This window comes from Halichoeres trimaculatus, unplaced genomic scaffold (assembly GCF_033239565.1).
Source record: "Halichoeres trimaculatus isolate MK-OKI-2021-1 unplaced genomic scaffold, fHalTri1.1 fHalTri1_scaffold_2, whole genome shotgun sequence".
Classification (NCBI taxonomy): Eukaryota; Metazoa; Chordata; class Actinopteri; order Labriformes; family Labridae; genus Halichoeres; species Halichoeres trimaculatus.
In genome coordinates, this window is record NW_027437180.1 from 2,993,493 (window position 1) to 3,019,263 (window position 25,771).

Below are 25,771 nucleotides of genomic sequence, written 5' to 3' on the forward strand. Positions count from 1 at the left end.
AAAACTGATCCTCTGTTTTAACATTCTAATTCCAGATATGCTCAGTATTTGGGGTTTGAGACTCACATCACACACTATGTCATACCGTTGTCTTTTCATCTTTTTAGTTGAATACCCCTGTTGCTAACTTTAAATCTTTATATCTTCATACTTGTAGTTTTATTAGTTGTGTCAGTTGCGTAGAGCAGTCAAGGACTTCAACTTTTGAGTGGCGAGGTCACGTGTGGTTAGCAGTGCATCCAGTAGAGGGTGATGGTGTGCTGTATTTGGTGTGACCACACTATCACTGTGCAGTGGATAACAGTGGACGCCCTCTAGATGCCTTTTGCATATCTCAGGAATGGTTTCTCTATCACAGTGGTTTACCTCATCTAATGAACTGTGGTTATTTATAAGTAAATAAAGATTGCTCTTTACTTTTCTGTCATATTGCATCCTGTGCAGTTTGCAGTTTGCAGTTTGCACATGTAAAACTTAAGGTCCACAGGCCAAAAGTGGCCTGCCACACCATTTTATGTGGCCCGCGAGAGCTGAAAAGGTGTGATTTTCTTATATTACACATAAGCTGTGTTTCCCATAATACCTACTGGTTATGTTACTCATGAAGTGACAGCATCCTGCCTTCAAGATCACAGTGTTTTCTCGGCAGTGCCATTTTCCAAACTAGTGGAATTGAGTAATAAACAATGGTCCCAAAATGTCCAGGAAGAGAAAAGTTGATGCAGATGAAGGCTGCTTCAAGAAAGATAGGAAGGCCATTTTATGTTTGTGCTTGTGAAAAAAATGTCTTTTGTGTAGTGAGGTGGTGTTTGTTAAAGAGAACAATCTACAGTGGGATGTTGACACCAAACACAGAGCTAAGTATGCTAAGGTGAGCCTTCGAGAAAAACAACAAATAGAGCAAGATTTTAAATACTACCAGCAGGATGAGTTCAAGAAAGCCACAACCACAAAGCATGTGGTAGGCAGTGAAAGCTAGCTTTATGTGGCTGAAGAGATCGTCCGTGCTGCAAAGTCTTTTTCAGAGCACTCTCGAAGCAGAAGTTGCATTTATTTTACACTACATTTAGTCTCTTTTAGCTACATTTTATACTGTCTCACAGTTACATCTGGCCCTTTGAGGGAAACCATTATGCTGATGTGGCCCTCAGTGAACATAAGTTTCACACCCCTGGCATATGGGAAGGGTCGCAACACTGGGGATGCAGTTCACAGTGTGTCTCATCTTACAAGCAAGCATCTTGAAATCCCAAAAGCTTATGCAGATTTTAGCTCAGCTTTTTGCACAGCCCAACCCTATCTGCTTGCTGAGAAGCTCCTCAATTCAAAGGTAAATCCTGCCATTATCAAATGGTTTTACCCTCTCTTGACAGACAGTTCACAGCCATAGACTGTATATCGAGTGAACAACGTGGCTCCATCATTTAGTTTTGAAGCGAAAAATTCCCCCGTCACAGGCGCAGCCATTGGCAGCAGTTGTGGAGCCAGAGGCTGCGCAGTAGAGACTGTGAGGGATTCTGGAAGAATCTGAGTGGCGCTGGGTGACAAAAACAATATATATTTTTTTCTTTCGCAAGTCTAAGCACTTCTTGATTGTAACTCCCGACATATTGTACATGTGAGGAAAAAATACATAAGAACGGCAGCTGTCAGTCATCGTTAAGCGTGATGTAAAACCTTGTTTTTAACCTCTTATAACTAATGAAAACAAAACTTTATAGAAAAAAGGAGGACCTGTTGGCTATGGCTGCCTCTTGCAGCAGTTCTCTCTTCTTTGTCTGTTGTATTTTTTCGTCTCTCTTTCGTCATCTTTGTATTTGGAGTGGATCATTACTTTGTATGGCTCATTTGTTGGTCATGGACACCAAACTTTTTCCAAACTTCACACCTGCATGAAAAGTCCGGACCAGTGTGGGAAACAAACCCTGGTCGGTTTAAAGTGGACCAAAAAGTCTAGGTCTGAATACGCCCAAAAAATATTGTTTTCAACCAGGCGCAAAACATCTTAAACAACTCTTCTCATGTTCTTAATATTGTTTTTATACTCAGAACTAACAGACACACACAAAACAAATATATTGTATTTTTCACACAAAAACAATCAACACAGTGAACAACCCAACCAACAAAAAGCTGCACATACTGAGGCCTACAAACAAAACAACAAGAGAATATACTGGATATAGTTACAGGGAATGTAAAAAAAACTTTAATTTCCTTCATCCTCAATCTCCATGTTGAACCTCATTGTCTACCTAAGTGGCTCAGATCTCATCTGAGGTTACAGTCCTTGGCTCTCCTTGTCCTCCTCCTCTTCCTCTCATTCCTCTGGCTCTGCCTCTTTTACCAGTGTTTTCATCCATTGCTTCTAACAGGAAATCTCCCCTGTTGGCTTTTAATCTTAAACTCTGATTGCTGATTGTTGTCAGTGTGCATAGTAGGGCAGTCAACTTGAGAGTTTTGAAGAACAGAGTGTTCTTTGTGGGGGAAAAAAATCATTAAAAATGAGTCAAATGCAGGTAATTGTGGATAGTCTTTTGTAAAACGTGTTTTAAAACTGCAGTTTGAGTGTAAAGTAGGAACTGTGCTTGAATCAGCTCAAGGGGGTGGTACATGGGTTACATGTTTTGATTGTTGGTCACTGTGTCTCAAGAACCAGTATTTGTGTGGAGACAATTGAGGAAAAAATGTAACATCCTGATGGAGTGTCTCCATCATTTGAAACATCACTTATTTTTACATCCTGAGAGATTCTGCTGTCCAAAACTACACAACAACCCAAAGAGCTAAGAGTATAACATGAAAGAGCATCGAGTTCACCGTGTGCCTGTTCTGATTCCTTTCTTAATGAAAGCTAACCAGAGTGTCTTGTTTTGATTGTCACACTATGCTGATGTATAGTTTGATAAATTAATAACCCGACACGCTGACAGTAACTGCCTCAGGGGTTTGTCGCTGCTATAAAGGAAGCAGCGCTCCACCCAGACTGCACCACTTCTCTGACAGGCCGAGGTAAGAAACAGCTCTTCACACACCTTCATTATCGTATTACACCTTTACTCTGCTGTGTTTAAAATACATGATTTTAACAAGTGAAACATGGAGACTGAGTGTTACTGCCATCGTTTATGATCGTGACCAGCTGCAGAGTGGTGTGAGTGTGTAGGTGTGTGTATACAACAGAACATTCTGAATGAATCTGACCTTTGTTTTGGACTTGGTTAGACCTGGATCTTCTTTCCCTGGTCTCTCATGTGCCACATGGTTCAGTGAGTGACCCCTCAGCCTCACAGCCGGTCATTTCATCATATGTGTGCACAAGATAACTAAAAGAAACGGATTGATTTCACAGGTTGTGTTGTTTCCTTTGTGTGTGCAGTGATTGCATGGTACTTTTACACTTAACATGGTGGGTGGCAGTATTGCACCTCAAAGCAGGTTTTCAGCTTCTCAGCAGGCATTAGAAATGTGGCTCACTGTTGTCATCAAGGGGCGGGGATGGGTACCAAGGTTGTGACATGTCCCAGGTCTCATATTTGATCCACTTGAACAACCTGCTTTGATAACCTGACTACCTGTAAGCAAAGCTGTCAATCACACATAATCCTCTGCACCTGTGTGTGCTTCAGAGCCTTTAATGCGTGCATATGTTCGTTTCCAAAGAGCTGTCAGTGGCTTGCCTCCTCTTCCTCTGTGACCTTAAAAAACTCTGCTAAGCTCCTCCCACCAAATCCTACATCAAACACATGTACACATTTTTCTCAGCCTGAGCTGGAAAGTCAGGTTAGCCAACCATGGTTACACTGAGTTGCCAACTGCTGTCATTTAAACTCAATGTTTGTCTGAACAGCCATTTATTAACATGACAGCTGTTTTATAACACATTGGAACTACCTTATATGCACTGATTTATCTTTTAGCCAGTAGGCGCTCAAAATTTATATCACTGCCACTTAGGTAAAGCCTGCAGGAATTTTCGTTACTTGTTCGTAAACACAACATTCAAACTGGGCCCCTCCTCCTTGGATCAGTGCCAGCAGCAGCACATACCCACTCCCTCCCACAGAAGCTACATGAACATTCTCACTAGCCCAGCAACCACCCGTGGCATCGCAATATTACATGCAGAGAGTAATTTGAAAGAAATAAAGCCCTGGTTCCTCATGGCTACAAATATCGCTCACCTGCTGACTCATGCCAGTTGAATTGTTCTGAATATAACCCATTCTCACATCTCTGCACCCTAACACTACATGGAAATTTGACCATGAGTTAACAAAACACAGTCTGGGTAGGAGTGAAAGAAACTCAGGTGACTCTCTTAAGGCTCCACTCCTCCACCATCAGAAGGAAGTGATGCCAAGAAATTAAGTAAAAAATTCAAAATAAAAGTTGCCTCAAAAGTCACTTTCTGTTTTTTAGCCTGTTGATGACATTGGTTAACCTGATTCCCTGATAGTGTTATACTGAAAAAGGAAAATGCATAAAAGTCACAACATCAGTAATACAGCATGAATTGGTGGGCGTTTGGTGTTTTCATTTCCTCAACTGTTTCAATACTGGACTAATGATTTATAGCAGTGAAGAGATACATTGACGTTTTAGTTTTACAAGTACTAAGGTAAATATAGGGATGGGTATGGAGAACTAGTTCCTGTTAACTTATTTGAAATGGTTCAACCCAATGACATGATTAACCTTAAAGTGATACTCCGGGATGGAACAAGTTGGGTCCTATCACAAGGTTTAGGGCAGAACTTACCCCTACAGCAGTGTTTTTGTGCAGCAGAAGCCCAGAGCGCACACACCAAACACCCCCTCCCTGCTCCTCTGCCAGTTTCCTCTGCACTCAGATGGGGCCATATTTTACTTGACCAAAAATACAAATAAACGAACTCACACCAAAAAAGTCTAATATCGGTCTGCATTCACGCTTTATTTAGAGAATTTTCAGTGCATTACTTTCACACAAAAACACCACTAAATAAGGCTCTAGTTCTCATCGTGTCGTAAAACGGCGCTACCTCTGCTGCAGAGCCACAGCTGGCTACGAGGCGCTCGCCGCTTAGTGTATCAGTCCGCGCGCGATGTGCCAGATATAAACAAACGCAGGAAGTCTGCCAGGATGAAGAGACACGATTAGAACTAGAGCCTTATTTAGCGGTGTTTTTGTGTGAAAGTAACCCACTGAAAATTCTCTAAATAAAGCGTGAATGCAGACCGATATCAGATTTTTTCGGTGGGAGTCCATTTATTAGTGTTTTTGGTCAAGTAAAATATGGCCTCGTCTGAGTGCAGAGGAAACTGGCAGAGGAGCAGGGAGGGGGTGTTTGGTGCGTGCGCTCTGGGCTTCTGCTTCACAAAATCACTGCTGTAGGGGTCATTTCTGCCCTAAACCTTGTGATAGGACCCAACTTGTTCCATCCCGGAGTATCACTTTAATGCTTGATCATTCCATGGTTGGGTATTTACATCACACCAGAGCGACCTTAGCTTAATAGATGAGAACAGTTTCCAGAGAAAACTCTTACGCAGAATTTTTAAGCGCTAGCTTGAAATTGCATTGATATGCTAGCAGGTAGCATACATCAGTATAACTTTGGTTTCAAACCAGAATTTCAACTTTCACCACAGAAATCACAGTAACTCTATGTAAAAACTACTGGAACTCCAAATGTCAAAATGTTAACAAGTAAATGTTTTCCAACAAGGAGAAAAAAGAAAAGTTATGAACAGGCCACAGATCATCGCAATGAACAAAATTCTGGGACAAAGAGATGCAAATGTGATCATTTAACGCCCACAATGTGATTTCTCAAACCTGAGACTGTTTGCTGTCACTGATTTGCATCTTTATTAAGCACATTAAAAAGAGAGGTGCAAACTGGCACAGTGTTACGAGAGATCATAATTAGCACAGACACAGCACTGACCAGCTGCCTTGTGTACGTAACGATGGCCGGAGTGTCAAGGCAAAGGACACAGATCTCACCTCCTGTGCAGCAGCCTGTGACCCTTACGTCTGATTTCTCCAACTCCATGGCTGCAATCTTAGTTTTCCATTTATGGCCACTCTGCTCTCCAAACTCTCCATGGTGACAGCTGCTAGCACGTGCTAAATCCCCATTTAAAAATGGTGGTTTGCTCCTGTTAACAGTTGTACATGCAGTCTTAGTAGATCACCTGCAACACGCCTACTGATAGCACGAGCAACATTGTATTTTGTACACACAATTTAGTGCTGGTTATTTGGGATCTTAGTAGATCAGGTCCTTGATGGTGATGGTAACTTATATCTGTAGCCTCTTTGAGAGCAAACTATTGTGTAACATGGTGTACAGAAATTGTGTTTTTAAAAGTCAGATTTTTTTCTTTTTTCTTTTTTTACAGGTCACAGACAGTGCAGTGATGCCTCCACCTGGTGCAAACATCATCGACACGTACCGTCAGAATGACGGGTACGGGACACTTGAGAACCCTGAGAAGTTCCTGAACCAAGACTACGAAGCGCTGAAATCGTACTGTCTAGACCAGGGTCTGACATATGTAGATGAAATGTTTCCCCCTGATGTTACATCCATCGGTGAAGAGACTCTGAGCCCTGAGGATCTGGATCGGGTTGTGTGGAAGAGAGCAGGGGTGAGTGTCTGAGTGACCAAACTTTGTAAATCTCATTTCCCTCCAATGTTCACTGTTAAAGACAAGCTCAACTCTAGCTCACTGTCTGATTCAAACTTTTTTTTTTTTTTTTTTTTTTTTATACCTTTATTTCATATCAATTTAGAGAGCAAACATAATGAAATATATATGTAAATCTATCTATCTATCTATCTATCTATCTATCTATCTATCTATCTATCTATCTATCTATCTATCTATCTATATATATATATGCTAATGACACATGCCTGCTTTTTTCACTGGATCTTGTGTTTTACCAAATAGTACAATTAAACACTTTTCTGGTCTCTACTTATAACTTTTGATACACTCCTGGCTGGCTCGCCACTTTTCAGCAGCTCTGTCAACTGTGTGGTTAGATTTAAGCTCCAGGTCCTGTTTATCACTCTGATACAGTAAGGTAGAAAAAAGGTGCATGTTTTTTCTTTTTTTCTTGTTTAGGATCTTTAAATTAAACCAGTCTGTTCTTCAAAGTTTGTATCCAAGAAGAATGTGTTCCCCCTTTGATAATTTTTTTCCCCTGTAGCCTGACTGAATGGAGCCAAACACAGACATACCTGGTTCATTACTATGACGACTATGAAACAAACACAAACTAGACATGCAACACTAAAATTCAGTGACAGCTCACTTCCATATTTAGTTTTAGTTCAAATAATAAAAAGACTTAACACTCTTTGGCAGTCAATGTATCAACAGTCCAGGTTTTGAGTTTGGTTCACTATCCTCTGTCCTACATCCTGTCTGTTATGATGTTGTGGTAAATAGTCCCTTCAAATTACAAAGGATTTTTTAAAACACAGACACTATCTTCTGTACTCAGCAGCCATGTCAATATCAGTTTAAGGTCTTGAATTGAGGTTTCTCAGATGACAGTACCAGTCAGGTTTTTCTCTGTTCTCTCTCTTGCTGGGCTCTATTAAATGCTGGGGCAGCAGGTTTCTAAAAGGAGAAGTATCACCTCAGTTAAAGCTGTATTTTCAGATATTTCAACACATATACTGTTTTCTGCTTCCCTCAGAGGAATAGTTGTCAATATTTTCATACATTTAGGGTTTAATAGATTTTAATGTGAACAATTCCAACACTCAGCTGATTGTTTAATCTTTAATGTATGTGCAGATTTTGATTCAGTACTGAATGCTTTATGTTTGCCATATTCAGAGACTTTAATGTTTAATATCAAACAGCTCAAAGAGAGATGTACAATGGGAACGTGAACAAAATCCATCCCGCATGTCCCACAGGTGCATTGATTGATGATACTGACAGATTTAAATGGAAATGTGGAACTGCACAACAGTCCCCCAAACAGAAAGTAATGTTTTATGCAATGTGATAGCTAGACTGATAATTTCAATTTTTTTTTTTTTGTTTTGTCTAATTTCCCTTTTCCCCCTTTTTTCAGGAACTTGTCTCTAACCCGTCTTTTATTGAGGATGGGGTCTCCAGGTTTGACTTCAGTCAAGGTGCAATTGGTAAGAAATGTTCTTTATTAATAATGATAATGGGCCAGGTGGTTATCTGTTATCCAGGTGACACTATGTGAGGGATAGAGTACTGTTAGCCAGTAGACAAGGTCAGACAAAATCCTGATCCAAATCATCAATGCTCTTTCTGCTCTTTGAAGAAGGAAAAAGAAACACCCCAAAAAAGTTAGATGATAATTAAATACACCCTCAATGTTGTCTATAATAGTATATGATTATAATAGTTATTATAATTTTATAGTATTAAGAACACGTTTTTCCTCAAATTTATGTCCTGAAATTCCTAATCTCTCTGAAGAGGAACAGATCCAGAAGATTCTGAGTCAAGAGAGCATGCATGTATTAGTATGGCCTCACTTTTGCTATTCAGGATTTACATAGTCAAAGAGTTTTGACCAATAAGTTCTCATTGGGAAATAGCAGGAAATATGCCTTCCTTCTTCTCAGGTGTTCAAGATCCAAATTCAAGAACAAAGTCGTTATTGTCATTATGAATAATAAAAAAAAACCTTTAAAGTATCTGGTAAATGGATTTGTACTTATGTAGCTTCTTTCTGGTCTTTCTGACCACTCAAAGCACTTCTAAGTGCTAGTCTCATTCACCCGTTCACACCACAGAAACAGCTGCTGAAATTGGGGTTCTGTGTCTCTGTACCCACTGCTAATGTCAGGGTTTATGTGACGACTGTTAGCTCATGTATGATAACATCAGTATCAGCAGAGAGCTTTGTGGAGACCTGTGAACCCTGTGGTTGCCAAAATTTGGTCAGCTGCATCATCCACTGCTCTTTAGAAGAGTAAACAGACCCATCTGTCATAAGGTTCACAGCAAAGCTCAGATCCACAGCAGCAATATACATCTGGCTGAAGAGTGTGTGACATTTTACCGCCGTCATCTTCCCTTTTTTTTTACTTAGTTCAAGCTTCTGACAAAATGACAACCCTTGTTTTTTCTTCTTATTTAAACAGCAAACTGCTGGCTGCTTGCACCTTTGGGAGCACTGACACTGCAGCGTGACTTCTTACATCAAGTCGTTGATGTTGAGCAAAGTTATGATGAGGATTACTGCGGGCTCTTCCACTTCAGGGTAAACCAGCTACTACAGCACCATACTGCACACACTGTCTGACTCAGCTTTACATTGCCTCTCATTCTGTCCTCAGTTCTGGAGATTTGGAAACTGGGTGGATGTCGTCATCGATGACTTGCTACCAACAATTGATGAGGAGCTTATCTTTGTGAGATCTGAAAACCAGAATGAGTTCTGGCCTCCTCTACTCGAGAAAGCTTATGCAAAGTATGAAGCCCTGTGTTTCATTTGTAATCTCTGAACATGAGATCTTTGTGGTTGTTGGAAATATTTTAGTAATTTTTAACCACTTCTGACAGAGTGTGTGGTTCCTATGATGACCTGAATTGTGGATTTGCTAACGAGGCTTTGATGGACTTCAGTGGATGTGTTCACATACATGTGCGGCTGTCAGAGCCCCCGGCTGATCTGTGGGAGCTAATGAGCAGAGCCAGCCAGTCCAAGTCAATGATGGTCTGCGCCATAAGACCCAACTATGGGGTGAGTGAAGTAATGCCTATAGCTGCTTCTATGTAATCACATGACATAGCAGCACAACGCAGTGTACCCCGCTAACAAATCCAACAAAGAAAAAAAACTGCGACATGGTAAACAAAGAGCATAGATCTAGGACATTCAGCAATTTGTCTTCTTTGTGATTGGTATGTGGCTCTTTGTTACAAGAGACAATCAAGCTTTGTTTTAGAGAAGGCTGTGTGCCGCCAGGAGAAATACAGCAGCCGCTGTCACACACGAACTGACCATTCTTTCAACCAATCAAGGAACTGCAGTGTTTCTAGCTCCACCTTCTGGGGTCCTATCAGTATAGCCCCATTTCCAGCAAACGGTTCAGTTCAGTTCATCTTGGTACGGCACACATTTTGTAGCGTTTCCACTGACTAATCCCCAGATAGATCCCCAAATAACCAAGACGAGCAGTCCGACTTTTTGGGAGTCTTCTGTTGGGGTGCCAGACTAAACCAATCCCATCCCAGACTGTCACGTAGCTGACATAGCCATCGTCACTTGGCTTACACGCCCCCTATCACGAGGGGGCACAGTGGCTTGTGGAAACACAAACAGGATCAGTTTTAACCTAGGCAACCCACACCAAGCCGTACTGATCTAAACCAGACTGCTTTGTGAAAACAAGGCATATGTCTGGCACAGAACAGAAGGGTTCCCAAGGGTGGGATGGTACTGGTAGGTAATTCGGGGACCTTCCCTTCAGTCAAAGAAAACAGCACAAATGTGCTGAGATGAACCAAACAGAACCACTTGGTGCTTTAGTTCTGGCCTTCCCTGCCGGGCCTCAAACAGTGCTTTGAACTTTTACTCCCACTGGTTGGGGTGCAGATATCAGTGAAACCATGAGAACTACGAGGAGGCTAAAGCTAATTTTTCCCACATACATCTATTGAAATAAAGACTTCACTGTGTCACACAAATGGGGATCCTCTGCATCACCTTGCTCCTGTTTTTCCAGCATTGTAGAGATTCTCTTGTGAATGGTGCATTCCATCTACATTGGAACATAGAAGTGGAGAGTGGGAATGGCATCCTCTTTGAATTAAAAGCTTTCCAGTTGCCAAGTTGGAAAAAACTTGCAATCGCAGCAATTTTTCTATAAATAAACATAAAAAATGTGTATATTGCTGATTAAGGGCAACAAATACTTGCTGCTTAATGCTAAAATAAACAGGAGCTTTGTAACTGTTTGAACCCAGAGCAGCCATCTTTGATTATAAAGGTGGTCTAGACCCACTAACTTCCCAGGTGGAAATTCTGATGTCAGGGGGTTTCCAGTTGAAATTTCCCACGCAGAACTTGTAAATCCTGACCTCCAAGACGCACCTTAGTTAGGCAATTGGGCAGAGGTCAGAGGAGACATCCTTTAAGGATTTTGAAACCCAGCTTAGTTTTGGATCAAACTGTCTCTTCTGATAAGATCAAGTGATTCTCAGTGGTAACTTACATGTGTCTGTATCATGTAGGAGATACCTGAAGAGCCTGTGCTGCCCAATGGATTGGTCGTAGATCATGGCTACACTGTCACTGGTTTCAGACAGGTGAAGAGTTACATCAACTTATTGTCAGAAACATTTCACAATAACTCAGATGATATAAAAAATAACCTCTGGTGGCTCTTGGTCAGGTCATGATGATCACTGAAGATGAAGATGTTGCTGTGGACCTGGTGCGTTTGTGGAACCCCTGGTGTCAAGGAGAGTGGACAGGAGACTGGAGTGATGAGTGAGAAACCACATACACACACACACACACACACACACACACACACACACACACACACACACACACACACACACACACCTTGGTTAGAGATAGATGCACTTATCTCCAGTGACACATACAGGCACAGTTCTCAATAATTAGCCCCTGTCCAGTTTTATAAAATTAAAAAAATTTTCTAATTTTTTCTAAATTAGATAATTATTCACTGGATTTTAACTCTATAGAATTTTATACACTTAATTGTATTTATTATGATGAAAAAGCAAATTTTGTGTCTCTGAAATTACTTGAACTCAGGTAAGCTGTGGCAAAATTGCTCCTCTGAAAGTAAAGGTTGCAAACCCCTGGTTTAGATGATCTGCAAACCATGGTCTGATCACTGTTCCTCTGTCTTCACTGTCTATTGGACTCGCCAGATCTCCTTTGTGGGATGCTGTCAGCTCTGAGGATCGTGAGCTGTGCCACTATATCGAGGATGACGGCGAGTTCTGGTGAGCATGACCTGTAGATAACTTTAAAAATGTGGGGTATCTTAAAAAGCGTGCAACTAAAGATTAAACACCTAAAAATACTTGTTAATGTTTCCAGCTGCATGATTACAGTGTGGAAAATAAGAATTGAATGCGTCAACTTTTTTCTCATTACATTCATTTCCTAAGCTGCAATTCAAACAAAATTTCTACCAGACATTGGTATTAACTCGAATAATCCACACATGAAAATAAATCACAACGTTCAGGTCCATAAATAATGATTATGTGGAATTAAGTACAAGAACACAGGAAAACAGTATTGGACACACAATGGAAAGGCTGTATACTTTGGCAAGAAAATGCACCATACCACCTGAAATCAGTCAGTAATTATGACTTGACACCCCCCTCCAACACCAGCTGGGCTAGAGCAAATTGATGGTCCTACAAAATAGGTCGTTTTTTCACCAAGCAGTTAAATACGACACACCTCATGATGGGTTAAGGCAAAGAGCTCTCTGAAGACATTCACAACCTGATTGTTGCTCAGCATCAGAATAGAACTGGTTACAGATTTATATCAAAGTACCTGATTATTCCAGTCTGCACCGTTGGGGCCATTATTCACAAGTGGAAGAAGCACCACCTTACCATCAACAGGCCATGCACAGGAGCTCCTTGAAGATTTCTGACCAGGGAGTCAGAAAGATAGTCAGAAGAGTACTCAACGGGCCAAAGGCCACCCTGAAAGTGCTCCAGAAAGACTTGGGGGCAGCAGGTACAATTGTTACAGAGAAAACAATAGGCAATGCACTCCACCTCCATGGCCTCTATGGAGGCTCAGCCTACAGGACTCCATTCCTCAAGAAAAGGCATTTTGAAGCTGGTTTAAAGTTTGCTAAACAGTATCTTGACAAGCCTGTAGAATACTGGGAGAATGTTGTCTGGTCAGATGAGACCAAAATTGAACTTTTGGACTGTCATACTACATACCATGTTTGGAGGAGAAATGGCTCTGCTCATTAGCCAAAAAACACTACACCAACAGTGAAGTTTGGATGTGGGAGCATCATAGCATGGGGTTGTTTCTCATCTCATGGTGTTGGCAAACTTCATATAACTGACGGAGCAATGAATGGAGCCATGTATGGGGAAATTCTTGATCTGAATCTGCTGCCATCCACCAGGATGATGAAGATGAGACATGGCTGGACCTTCCAGCAGGACAACGATCCAAAGCACACGGCAAAGTTGACTCTCAAATAGTTTAAGAAAAAAAAAAATCAATCTGTTAGAATGGCCTAGTCAATCACCTGACTTAAATCCACATGAACATTTGTGTAAAGAACCAAAGAAAAGGGTTCACCAGAGGGCAGCAAAGAATATTCCAGATTTAAAGACAATCTGTGCAGAGGAATGGGCCAAAATCACACCTGAGCAGTGTGGGCCATTAGTTCAAACATACAAGAAGCTTCTGGAAGCTGTCATTGCAAATGAAGGCTTCTTCACTTAGTATCAGTTAGCGTGTTCAATACTTTTTTCCTGTGTTAATTCCACATAATCATTATTTATAGACCTGAATGTTGTGTTTTCTTTTCATGTGTGGATTATTTGAGTTGATACCAATGTCTGGGAGAAATTTTGTTTAAATTGCAGCTTTAGAAACAAATGTGATGGGAAAAAAGTTGATGCGTTCAATACTTATTTTCCCCACTGTATTATCAGTTGACTTGAAAAGAGTCACCACTTAGACCAAGTTGTTATTAAATAAAAAATGAATACGCTTGTTGAAATGTATCCCTGATGTTAACAGGATGACTCTGGAAGACTTTGTCAAGTTTTATACAGACCTAGACATCTGCAGCAAGTGTCCAGACTTCCTGGATGGAAGCCCTTCAGACCACTGGAAGACGTCTGTGTACGACGGACGATGGGTCGCAGGAACCACTGCTGGAGGATGCTTGGATAACACAGGTAACTCTAAGACTTCACAGAACATTGTGAGTAATATTTAGTGACAGAGCGGATCTGGTGTTCCTTCCCCAATAATGCAAAAACAGCTCCTCATAAATATAATAAAATAAAGTTATCCATGCAACAGTTCAAATGTACTGTTTTAAAACAGAAAGCAGGAAAATTTTCATTACAAGTATTCTATAAATTTGTGAAGCACTGAATCACTTTACATTGAATAAAAAAAAATACATAAATCATGGGACCCTTTGCACTAACTCTTTATCTTCTCAGAGAGCTACTGGATGAATCCACAGTATCGGGTCAAAGTCGGGGAGTCTCCCAGTGACTACTCTGCGTCTCAGGGGGATAAAAACACGCTGGTGTCTCTCATGCAAAAGCCAGACAAGAGGAACAGACGCCTCATCAACTCGCTCTTCATTGGATTCTCTGTATATGAGGTAAAACGAACACAGTGTATGAAATGCACACAGAGGGAGGGGCATTGCTGAATCTACTGCTGTTCTTAAGTTTTAAGTTCTTAAGTTTTTCTTCGGCAGGAAAACCTTAAAGGGCCACATCATTTTAACACATTTCCATTCGGTGACATAATTAATACATTTCAAGATGAAAGCGGGGGGGCAGGTGTAAAGTTAGTGACAGATATTTGGAAGGAGATGGGAAACAGGGACTCTGTGTCAGTTCACACACACACACACACACACACACACACACACACACACACACACACACACACACACACACACACACACACACACACACACACACACACAGTCTAAGCCAAGAGCAGTCTAGGCCTATAGAAATCAAAACTTAGAAAATAATTCAGTAGTCTTTGGAATGGTACATGGGCCAGTGGTTGGAGCCCCCTGCAGTGAGGCTTTTAGAGACATTCAAAGTCATTGTTTTATATGTGTAACATGGATGACTTCATATATACAGGAGACTCAAACTAATATTTTTTTCCCTGCATCTTGTGTTCTTCTATTTCCTTCCTTTCCTCAAAGATCACAGAAGAAGTAAGTAACATTTCAATACTTGGAGAAACAGTCACACACAGTACACCAACCCCTTACAGAAGTTTGTATCAGTGCACAGACATACCTTTATTCATGCCTCTATAGTATGAAACCTGGACAGGGAAGTTCCCAGCTTCTTTCTTCACTGACAAAGAACCCATCGCTGGACCAGATAGCTTCATAAACCTACGTGAGGTGACGGAGTTAATGATGCTGGAGCCTGGTGAATACCTGATTGTGCCATGTACCTACTCGAGGGATGAGACGGCATCCTTTATCCTGACCCTGGTCTCCAAGGTTGAGACACAAGTCGAGTGAGTCACTTTCAGTTCAGCAGTCAGCCTCTAAAAGCATATCTCATTTTTTAGAAATAGACTGAGTGTTCAGCCGATTGACCCATGGCTAAGCCAAACCCCCTCAACTCACTCCAACAAACAATGAACATTCAGTCAGGTTCAATGGCAGCTGGTTTTACAGGATGCTGATGATGATTTCTGGAGACAGAGGATCAGCATCGGTCAAGACAAAAATATAACCTCCTTTTTACCATCTTTACCAAGAGTGTGTCTCTGTTAGTTTGGAGCTACAGGATTAACACTGAATCATTCAGCACAACGTTTGACAACCTTTGTCAGCTAAGCTCCAGGAGCTTAACTAGAGCCCTTTAGACAACAGCTAACAATGATGTATGATCCCCACAGAACAAAAACTAGAACAGAACAGGCCAATGAACTCCCAACAAAAAGACGTGTTGAACAATGCAGCTAGAAGCTAACGTCAGGCTAACTTTAGCTAACGTTAGAGAAAATCCCATAGTGTCTGTCAAACTGCAATGGTGGTTCTAGTGTTAAAGATAACTTATATTTCTTTACAGCAAAGTCACAATCTGCTGCCCCAAATGCGATGTCAGTTTACCTTAGAGCAGATGGAGACATCCTTCTTCATTTGATTCACACAGAGCTGATGTTGATCTACTGCACAACTTTGTCCAAAGACGACACTTTGCTCTGTTCAGATGTGGCTGAGGAAAAGGGTTAAAAAAAACATCCTGTTACCCAGCTTAGGATACTTTGTGTCAGAGTTAAATGTACCCCATAGATACTGTTTAACCATTTTTTTACTTAAAATTTCAGAAAAAAATCACAACTTCTGCAATGCAATTTAATAGACGTACAAGCAGAGAATGTCTGAGTTGATAGGAATGGCTATACACGCTGTGATTGGCTCATCATGCTTGGGGGGCAGGACTTAACCATAGTTCAATTGGATGATATCTGCAGAGATATATTTGGATTACTTTATGGAGAATAATCATTTAACAATACAAAAAAACAGGTATAGACCTATTTATGTTCAGATAGAAATAGTTCTGTCTTTTTATGACCCACAAGAAATAAAGAAGATCATCAGTGACAGAGAGGCAGCTTCTGGCTTGAGTTTTTTTATTTAGTGTCTGTGACCAGCAGGGCCGTAACCAGGGTTTCAAAATTGGTGAGGTCCAGACCTTGACCCCTCAACCCACACCCACGCCCTAACCCACGCACACAAACTCGTGTTCTAAAATCAGTTTTGACCAGTAGTAGCTAAAAGTTCCTTTATATTAGACTGCATATAATCATCTACAGTTCCACAGTTTTATTTAGCAGACGCTTTTGTCCAAAGCGACGTACAACACAAGCAAGAATTTAGACAGAAGGAAAACATAGTTAGTGCTAGTGCTAATCATACAGTGTGAAATGATGGAGGTTTACTTTGGGTTGTTAGCGTAACAGTAATGGACATTTGAGTAAATGAGGAAGAGAGAGATTTTCTGTTGTTAAGACTTTAGAAACCTATTCTCATTAAGACATTGAGAATCTGTCCATCTATCTATCAACTATCTATCTATCTATCTATCTATCTATCTATCTATCTATCTATCTATCTATCTATCTATCTATCTATCTATCTATCTATCTATCTATCTGCATGGATACACATTATACATACTAAAAAAAATAGTAAAGGCCCACATTACTTTGCTGTGATATGATCTGTAAATGTAATCGATGCAAATTTAACCCATGAAAGTAAATATATCAATAAATTATACGTTTTTTAGAAGAAAAAAAAATCAAATGTAAAGTTTGGTGTAATATTGGTAAAGACCAGTCAATGACATCCACTGATTCTTTTATTTAGAGCATTATTGGTTGTTTTAAAGCCAGAAACTCTTATCAGATTCTCTCACCTTTTTGACATGTTTTGTAAACAAAACAATCTGTTTTAAAAAAAAAACTGAGACAGTCAGTTCTTGTCATAAAAGCAGCACAGAAAACTCCACATATTATAGAAAAAATTGAAATGCAAACTAAATCAGTATTGTCAACATATCATTAAAAAAACTGTGTTTTAACTAGTGAGCTTTATGAACTGTATGCTTTGAGTATGTTGCCATTGTTACCTAACGGTTATGCCACTCCAGCACTTTAAACTGGCATCGGGGGAACTGTCATCAGGCAGTTTAACCGTAACATCTTTTACCCGTTTAAAGTAGGTTTAAACCCGGTCTGAATCAGTATTCACACAGACCATGGGGTAAAATGAAATGAATTAATTCCTGCTGAAATATTCTGGGTTTGGACCTCGGATCAAACCCCCGGCTTCCTCCTCCTCTTTCTAAAGAGTGATATACTGCTGTATCAGCACAGACCCAAAATAACGGACCTGTCTGCATGAAGGTTTACAAGACACTATCAGATCGTGTTGGTCAAAAACACCCGAAGGTCTGGCTTCATTTACAGCGGGCTGCTTGTTCGTAAGATAATAAAGAATCTGTCACTCACCTCACGGTGTCGTTCTCTGCTTCCTGTCAAATGCGTTCAAAGTCACTGCGATTACAGGCTTCGTCAGATAACTTCCTGCATGCCGCTGTTTCAAAATAAAAGCTCCCCTGTGTTTATGTGCTTGACGAGCAGATTGGGGCTCGTTTTATTTATTTTTTACCGGGGTCCGGACCTCGGTGACCTCATAGCTGGTTACGGCCATGGTGACCAGCTGCTGCAGGGCAGGAGTCAGTCAGCGTACATCTGACTGGAGCTTTTCACTTTTTTTGTACAGAGGCCTCTTTGAAAGATACCAGAATGATTCTGAGGAGATGAAAAGACAGGTGATCATAGTTTATAAAAAAAGAACACATTCAGCATTTACAGTAGAGAGGAACATGGTGGCTCACCTGGACTTCACGTCTTTGCCTCTTGTCAGTTGTTGGGAGTTGAGTCAGTTTTTGATGTGTCCATTGTTGTAGGGTTTTGAAACTCTGCTACAGGCACCAACAGATGGTGTCACAGAGATAACATCTGTACTTTATACATAAACATACTTTTTACAGCGTTAGTTCTCATCCATAATGTACTTCAACTTTTTATCTCATTTAATACCATGATGACTTTTAGTCCCACTGATACAGCCAGTTTTTGATAACTATGACTTTTATTCTTCATGACTGGGTGAAAATCGACCAATAAACACTCAGATTAATGTCACATTCTCTGGCAGAAATTAGCTTCTTTAGTTTATAATCCTGTTTCTTTTCATAAAGATATCCTGATTTTTTTTAAATACACTGATGGTTGATGCTGATGAGAAAAACATACATGATCCATTGTGTTGGTGTTTCCTTTCAGGGAGACCTCAGACGGCCTCTTCTATGAGCCAATGGAGGGAGAGGAGGTGTGTATGGTTTTCAGTTCATGGCTGATGTTCTTGATGTTGGGATATTTCCTCTCACATGACATCCATGTTCTAATCTTTCACAGCCAGTCAAAGGAGATGATGAAAGCAGAACAGTCGTCACCCATCAGCTCTCTACAGAGGTAACTGGTCTCAAAGGACTATAAAAGTGCTGTATACATATAAATTGATTATGTTGAAAGATCTCACTACTCTCTCCTTAACATTCAAATTTTTAAGTGTTTAGAATTTTCAGCAGAATGGCGCATGTAAGTTTCGCAGACTCTTGCACTGTTTAAAAATATTCAGCATTTTCCAATTCTTTGTTTTTGGCCAATTAAAAAGAAAAGAAATAATCCATCACCATGAGTCATCACCATAATTGATGACACCATGAGCAGTTAGGGCTCAGCATTTGCTACAAGTACCTCTGATAGGACCAACCTACTACAGCACACCCTCAATACAAAGACAAAAAAAACAACATGGGAGCCAAATGAATCTTATTTTTATTCTCATTTCTTCAACAGTATGATGACGTCACTGCCGGGGAGCTCCAGAAGATCCTGAATGAGAAAATCCAGAAAGGTTTGCATTTTAGAATACCTGGGTCATTCCAGCATTGGAGGATAATTTAGCAATCCACTCTATTAAAAAACTTCAACTTAAAACCTTAAACCTTTCCTTTGCAAAGTCTTCAAAATTAAAATCTTACAGACAGATTTTTTTTATTCAAATGTTTTATTGTGTGCTTTAAAGAATGTCAAATTCACACAAAATATTTTTCTAGGGTCCAGATGAGACTTTTATCCATATGACCAAATCCTCTAGAAATTTCCCACCATCCTCTCTTCCTTTTTCCAGTTTAATAAAAACAAAATCAAATCTTAAAAAGAATAATCAAAATGGGGACCAAAGGTTAAATCAAAGATCCTTAGTTCTGTTTGGCTCTGATGCTGAGAAGCAGAAAGTTCCAGAGTTTAGGGGTATAAAACCAGAAAGCTCTCTTTTGGTGCCTACATGGAGACATTAAGAGACATTTAGAGAGGATGTCAGCATCTGAAGACCATAGCAATCGGTTAAGAATCTAAAACTAAAGGGGATCTGTAACAGAAGGAGGGGCAAAGCTGTGTAGTGCTCTAACACAGGGAACAGATCTTTGAAATCAGGGGAGCCAGCGCAGAGTTATCAGTTGACCACAGCATTCTGAAAAAGCTGAAGTTTTTAGACTTCTGGGGTAATCTAATGCAGCTGGTTAGAAAAGTTAACCATCCATCTCCCACTGCTTATCCTGGTCTGGGTCACAGGTGAAGCAATGCCATCATTAAAGACCAGTGGTCCCTGTCCTTGGCCTCTTCCTCCAGCTCCTCTTGGGGGATACCAAGGCCATCGACAGATATATTCTCCCAATTGTGTCCTGGGTCTACCCCAGGGTCTCCTCCCAGCTGGACATGCCCAAAACACCTCCCACTTCATCTGGTTGCTCTTGATGTGGAAGAGCAGAGGCTCTACTCCGAGCCTGTCCCCAACCTCTAAGGCTGAGCCCAGACACCCTGAGGATAAAGCTCATTTCAGCCGCTTGTACCCATGATACTGGTTCATTTGGTCACTACCCACAGCTCATGGCCATAGTTGAGGGTCGGAACATAGATTGACCAGTAAATTGAGAGCCTCCTCCCTCTTTACCAAAATGCCCCAGTATAGGGTCCACATCACTGCCAACACCGCTCCAATCCATCTGTCAATCTCTCGCTCCATTTTCCCCTGAGATGCTTAAACTCCTGTACTTGGGACAAAGACTCCCCCTGACCTGAAGTTGGCAGTCCATCCTATTCAGACTGAGAACCATGGCCTCAGACTTTAAGGTGCTGATCTTCATCCTGGCTGCTTCACACTTGGCTGCAAACCACCCTCGTGCAAGCTGGGGGTCAGTGCTCGATGAGGACCACACTAATAGGACCACATCATCTGCAAAAAGCAGAGATGGGATCCCAAGACCCCACCACCATTTGGTTGGTTCTAGAAACCCTGTCCATAAAAGAAGTAAACAGAATCAGTGACAAAAGGTTACAAAAGCAAAGGTCAAAATTTGCAGATCTTCTTGTGTTAAAAAATATCGCACTCAAGCAAAGTTCTGGCATGGTAAAACCAAGTTCCTTATTAAAGGAGCATTAAAACTAGAAACAATCTAAAATCACATGATGAAATACTCTGTATGTTCAGATGTCTTTACAGGGCCTGTTTAGAGGTAAAGGCCAAACTAAGTGTGATATTTATCTTTCTGTTATTCAGGAGGCAAGAAAAGTGGAGGCTTTAGCACCGAAGTCTGTCGCACCATGGTGGCTCTGCTGGATGTATCCTTCTCTCTGGTGCAGTAACATCATGTCAGAGGGTCTGATCTACTAAAGGTTAGCTTGTATAAAAGCACATGCAAACTTCATGGCGCGTGCAAAGCTAATTTACTAACCAGGTGCAGCGTGGACTGCATCTGTCAAATGAACAAAACAACATGCCCAATCCATTCAGCGTGTTTGCGTTCATGTGTATGCAGAATATATGCAGATCATCAGATCTGATCATCAGAACGTGTAAAATTCTTAGGAGGAGGGGATTCAAATGTGATCATTTAGTGCTCGCAGTGATTTTTCAAACCTGCAACTGTTAGCGTGCAATGTTTGCAGTAAATGTCATAGGGTTGTAAATAATCCTGCTGCAGCCAGCTTTACCTACAGTAGGTTTTACTCTTACAGGCACACTAGAAAGGTCAGGTATTGAAGGACATGACGTGCAGTTTAAAACCTTAATGTTAAATCAAAAGGTATCCCTCACTGGAAAACTGAGCGGCAAGGAATTTCTGTTCTTGATGAAAAAGTTTGACATATACAAGGTAAGACTCAAACAACTGAATGTAAATCATGTTTGAGTCACAGTTGACGAGCCACCCACTGAAAGTGGAGACATCAGAGAGCATCCTGATTGAAGACTCATCATATTTTTGTCAACAGGACATTTTCAACAGCATGGACGTGAATAAAACAGGAACACTGTCACTGAGTGAATTCCAGGAAGCACTCGCTGCTACAGGTACGTGACCATCACCTCTTCTTGTCTGCTGAGGCGTTGTTTGTGGAGCTCACAGTCCTGCCACGTTCAAAGACAGACAGCCTTTTAGCTGTTACCACCCGGAGGTCATGACAGAGTGTATCCCTGAGTGAAAACGACCTGAAGACAGTTTTGACTTTTCATTCTTTATTTTTCAGTTAAAATGTCTCTGTCCTTCTCCTTCAGGAACCAGAGTCCCAGATAAACTGCGGGACCTGCTGGCTGTGCGTTATGGCCTTTCCTCTGGAGAGATGACGCTGGAGAATTTCGTAGTTCTGGTTCTTCGTCTGGACTGCATGAACCGTAAGTAAAGACGGATAACTGATAACTGAGGTTGCATGTCTGTCAAAATATGAAAAAAATCCTCCAACTGGTGCTCTCAGTTCACTGTGACCACGCAGTGTTAGCTTGGTCACTTACCTGCAACAGGTGTGCTGTGGGTCCTCACTTCCTCCACCCATCATTCCCATGTTCCTTGCTGAGTCTAACCCCAGTGTACGTTAGTGACAAAACTGAAACCAGCTCCTGCGCTGACATCTGTTTAATGTTGAACCGTTGTCTTGACTAAAATAAAGATAATAAAATGGGTCAGAAAGACGAAACTGAGACCAATATTTAAACAAAGGCTGAATTAAAAACAGCTTCCAACATCAACACTGATTTAGACATCTGAGCGTAGCTTGATCAACTGTTACGGTATTTCATAAGTAAAAATATGGACATCGGTGATTCGGGATTTGGGTTGAGAAACTCCTCGTAAGTGCATAAGTGACTCCTTGAAAGTGGTTCACACAGTGAGAAACATGGAAATCTATGTTAAACCTGTTATTTAGACTCACTTTGATGATCCACAGTCAGCTCATTTTCAGCACTAACACAGATTAGCTTTATTTCTGTGAAAGCTTTTAGCTAACTCCTGCATGCTAACACATGCTAAATATATGTCCAAGTAAAAAAGGAATATGGTTGATGCTGATGTAAAGTACTGTGAGATCAGGGTGTTTATTTAATTTATTTTTTTATATATTTTTATTTGTTATTTTAATATAAGTAATGATTCTTCATGTCTTTTTCACCAGAGCTCTTCAGCCATCTGTCAGATAAGATAGATCTGACTCTGACGCTTCAGGAAAAAGAGGTAATAACTTTTTTTTATCTAATATGTCTTAGTGCTGTCAGGCGATTAAAAATATTAATTTAATTAATTACAGGATTTGTAATTAATTAATCTAATTAATCACATTTTAATCGCATATCTGTTAAAGGTCCCAAAATAAAGAATTTGAATCCCAGGACATTAAAATTACATTAAAAGACATTAAAAAACGTTTTAAAATAAGATGGGAATATATAAAACACATTTTTAGGTACCCTGAGGCATAAGGGACACATGAAAAAAGTGTTATGGTTCTACCTTTACAAAATCTACACATTCCTGCACCTAAGATAAGCTGATTTGATTTTTAGGACATTTTTTGCTTCTGTTCACATTTTTACTCACTGTGGACTCAATTTTCACTGCAATATGAACTTCTATACTTCTCTGAGGTCAGGCAAACCAGGGCTAAAGGCTAAAGGCTAAAAACTGTGAAGAACACTTTATTTAAGTCTTGGATCAAAGAAGAGTGAAGAATTTTCAGTTTAACATGCTCTGAACACACAAACTGTTGCTCATTGGTGCAGAGCAGCCCCAAGCTGAAACATGACACCAGGAAGATGGAAGCAAATTTTTTTTTAAGAATTCTTTAGATTTAAATACAGGATGTATATCAATCATTCAGAGCTTGTTTAATGCAGTAAAGAGTGTAGAATTATCTGTTTTTTACAGATTTGAGCTAGAGCAAACGGTTGATTTTCTGCAGATTTTCAAAAATGACGTGTGAATAAACAAGATGTGGATGGCAGTCTCACAAAAATCACTCTCGTTCCCGGTTTAAAGCATGTTGCTGACGTCAGGTGTGATATTTTCAGGGACTGTCTGAAATTTGAGAATCTGACGAGAACACCACTTTTTTACAGCTTTTGAATAGGACAAACGGTTTGTAAATGCCAGACATTTGAAAATAAGTGTGTCTTTGAACCCCCCGCAGGTTTGGGATCCAGATTAATCTGCGTTTATTTTTATAACGCGTTAATTTGCGGTGTAATTAATTAATCTAATTAACGCGTTAAAATGACAGCCCTAGTCTTTATCTTTTGGGGGTATTCTGCTTTGTTATATTTAAACACAGATATAAAGCAGCAAAGTTGGATGTCAGTATAGACTGTCAAACGTGTTGTAGATATCCCAGAATGTGTCTGTGATCTGATCAAAATGTATGGTTCTAAAAATAAGAACAGATCTTCATCAGATTTGCTGAAATAATGAGCTTATCTTTTAAGGATTGCCTTGTCGGTTTATGACATGGTGGGTGTGCGGGCCTCAAAGACTAAGGTCTGTCCTTAGCTCTGCTCTCAACTGACTCAGAATAGAATAGAATAGAATAGAATAGAATAGAATAGAAGAGAATAGAATAGAAAACACTTTATCTCCGAGGGGAAATTCAGGAGTCACAGCAGCAATCAAGAAAACAAAAGTAAGAAAGTGTATAGAAAGTGCAAAAAGGTCCACAAGAAAATAGATGACGACAGCCCGTCCACCACTTTCCAGCCCAGCCAGTCTCCACCTCCACAGGGTCCAGGACTGAGCCTCCCCAGCAGTCTGTTCAGTCTCTGTCTCCTGGATCCTGTCTGCCCACAGCAGGTGAAGCTCCTCCAATGTGGCGCCGGCATCCGATGTCAGCTCCGTCAGCCATATCCGTGAACAGCACGATGCTACTCTGCCCTCCGGCAGCCCCTCTGCCGCTGGGTTAGCACGGCTAGCTCGTCCATCCCACTGGAGATAGATCCCACGTTCCCAACAGCGATGGATGGAAGGACAGGTCCTCGTCGTCACCTCCCAGCTCACACCTGAGAACTAGCACATCATCCTCACCTCCTCCTCCTCACCTCGAGGGAAATCATCAAGCCCTACACTAGTTAGCATTGACATGCTACTGGCTGCTAACAGCTAATTTCACATGTAAACAATGCAGCCATGGTTACATGTAGGATCTCCAGACAAACACGGGAGAAAAGTAGTAAAAATATCACTGAAGCCACAAAAAGTTTGGTGTCCATGACCAACAATGAACCATACAAAGTGATGATCCACTCCAAATACAAAGATTACGAAAAAGAGACGAAAAAAAAATTACAAGAAACGGACAAAGAAGAGAGAGCTACTGCAACAGGCAGCTACTTGGGCAGTGCCTAACGAAAAAAAAGCTTAAGGCTTAAGAGGGCTTTCAGAGATTGCTTAAATTCTGACAGGGATCTGTTTGACTGTATCGGTTTGTGTGTTAATACGATCAAAACCGAGGTAGTTATGACACGGTTCCAAGGCTGGGGCTGGGGAGGTCCATCAGCAGTCAGAGCATTTACAGGAGGGAGTCAGAAAGGGGGATATACAGGTTCCAGGACCCTGTGAGGCTCGTTTTCCTCTGTCCTCTTTAACAATAAACGTCATCAGTTTCTGGTTTGGCTCATTAACTTATTCTCCTTCTTTCAGTGGCTCCACCTGTCCATGTACCCCTGACCTGGCAGAAGATGATTGTCAGGATTCTCGTGGGATTGAAACCAAAATGATGTGAAATGTGTTCAGCCAATAAGCTGCTTCTCTGTTTAAAACCCTGTACCTGTGTTTGGCTTTTCTAGGGGGTGTGATAAAAACCTCTGTGCCTGCCTCTTTCTGGTGTTTCACTCTTACTCAATGTAGTTGATGAATAGGTTGTTATAAAATGAATGACGTATGTAACAGCTTTGTATCTGATAAGGGTGTGCCCCCCCCCCCCCCCCCCCAAAATAAATAAATAAATAAATAAATAAATAAATAAATACATAAATAAATAAATAAATAAAAATCAGTAACTGATGATGTTTGTTGTGAAACTCATTGACATCTGATTAAAGACTAGGTG

The 25,771-nt window shown here is 40.7% G+C and overlaps 1 protein-coding gene across 1 annotated transcript; it reads left to right on the forward strand.

The window, feature by feature from the left end:
- The first annotated feature begins 6,408 nt into the window (after positions 1-6,408).
- Positions 6,409-25,534, forward strand: LOC141809640 (calpain-1 catalytic subunit-like). Its single transcript, XM_074696760.1, has 21 exons — positions 6,409-6,639; positions 8,090-8,159; positions 9,141-9,259; positions 9,336-9,469; positions 9,562-9,742; positions 11,236-11,317; positions 11,416-11,494; positions 11,911-11,985; positions 13,781-13,941; positions 14,215-14,381; positions 14,949-14,960; positions 15,066-15,274; positions 18,626-18,671; positions 18,758-18,814; positions 19,202-19,259; positions 20,964-21,025; positions 21,490-21,558; positions 21,677-21,755; positions 21,960-22,076; positions 22,853-22,911; positions 25,363-25,534. The coding sequence occupies exons 1-21, from the start codon at positions 6,409-6,411 to the stop codon at positions 25,387-25,389; spliced, it is 2,094 nt and encodes a 697-aa protein (XP_074552861.1). The 3' UTR covers positions 25,390-25,534.
- Positions 25,535-25,771: the final 237 nt, after the last annotated feature.

Coding starts and splice junctions, on each gene's coding strand:
- LOC141809640 (XM_074696760.1), top strand. CDS start 6,409: ATGCCTCCACCTGGTGCAAACATCATCGACACGTACCGTCAGAATGAC. Junction 9,470..9,561: donor CTCGAGAAAGCTTATGCAAA/GTATGAAGCCCT, acceptor CACTTCTGACAG/AGTGTGTGGTTCCTATGATG. Junction 21,559..21,676: donor AAAAGTTTGACATATACAAG/GTAAGACTCAAA, acceptor TTTTGTCAACAG/GACATTTTCAACAGCATGGA.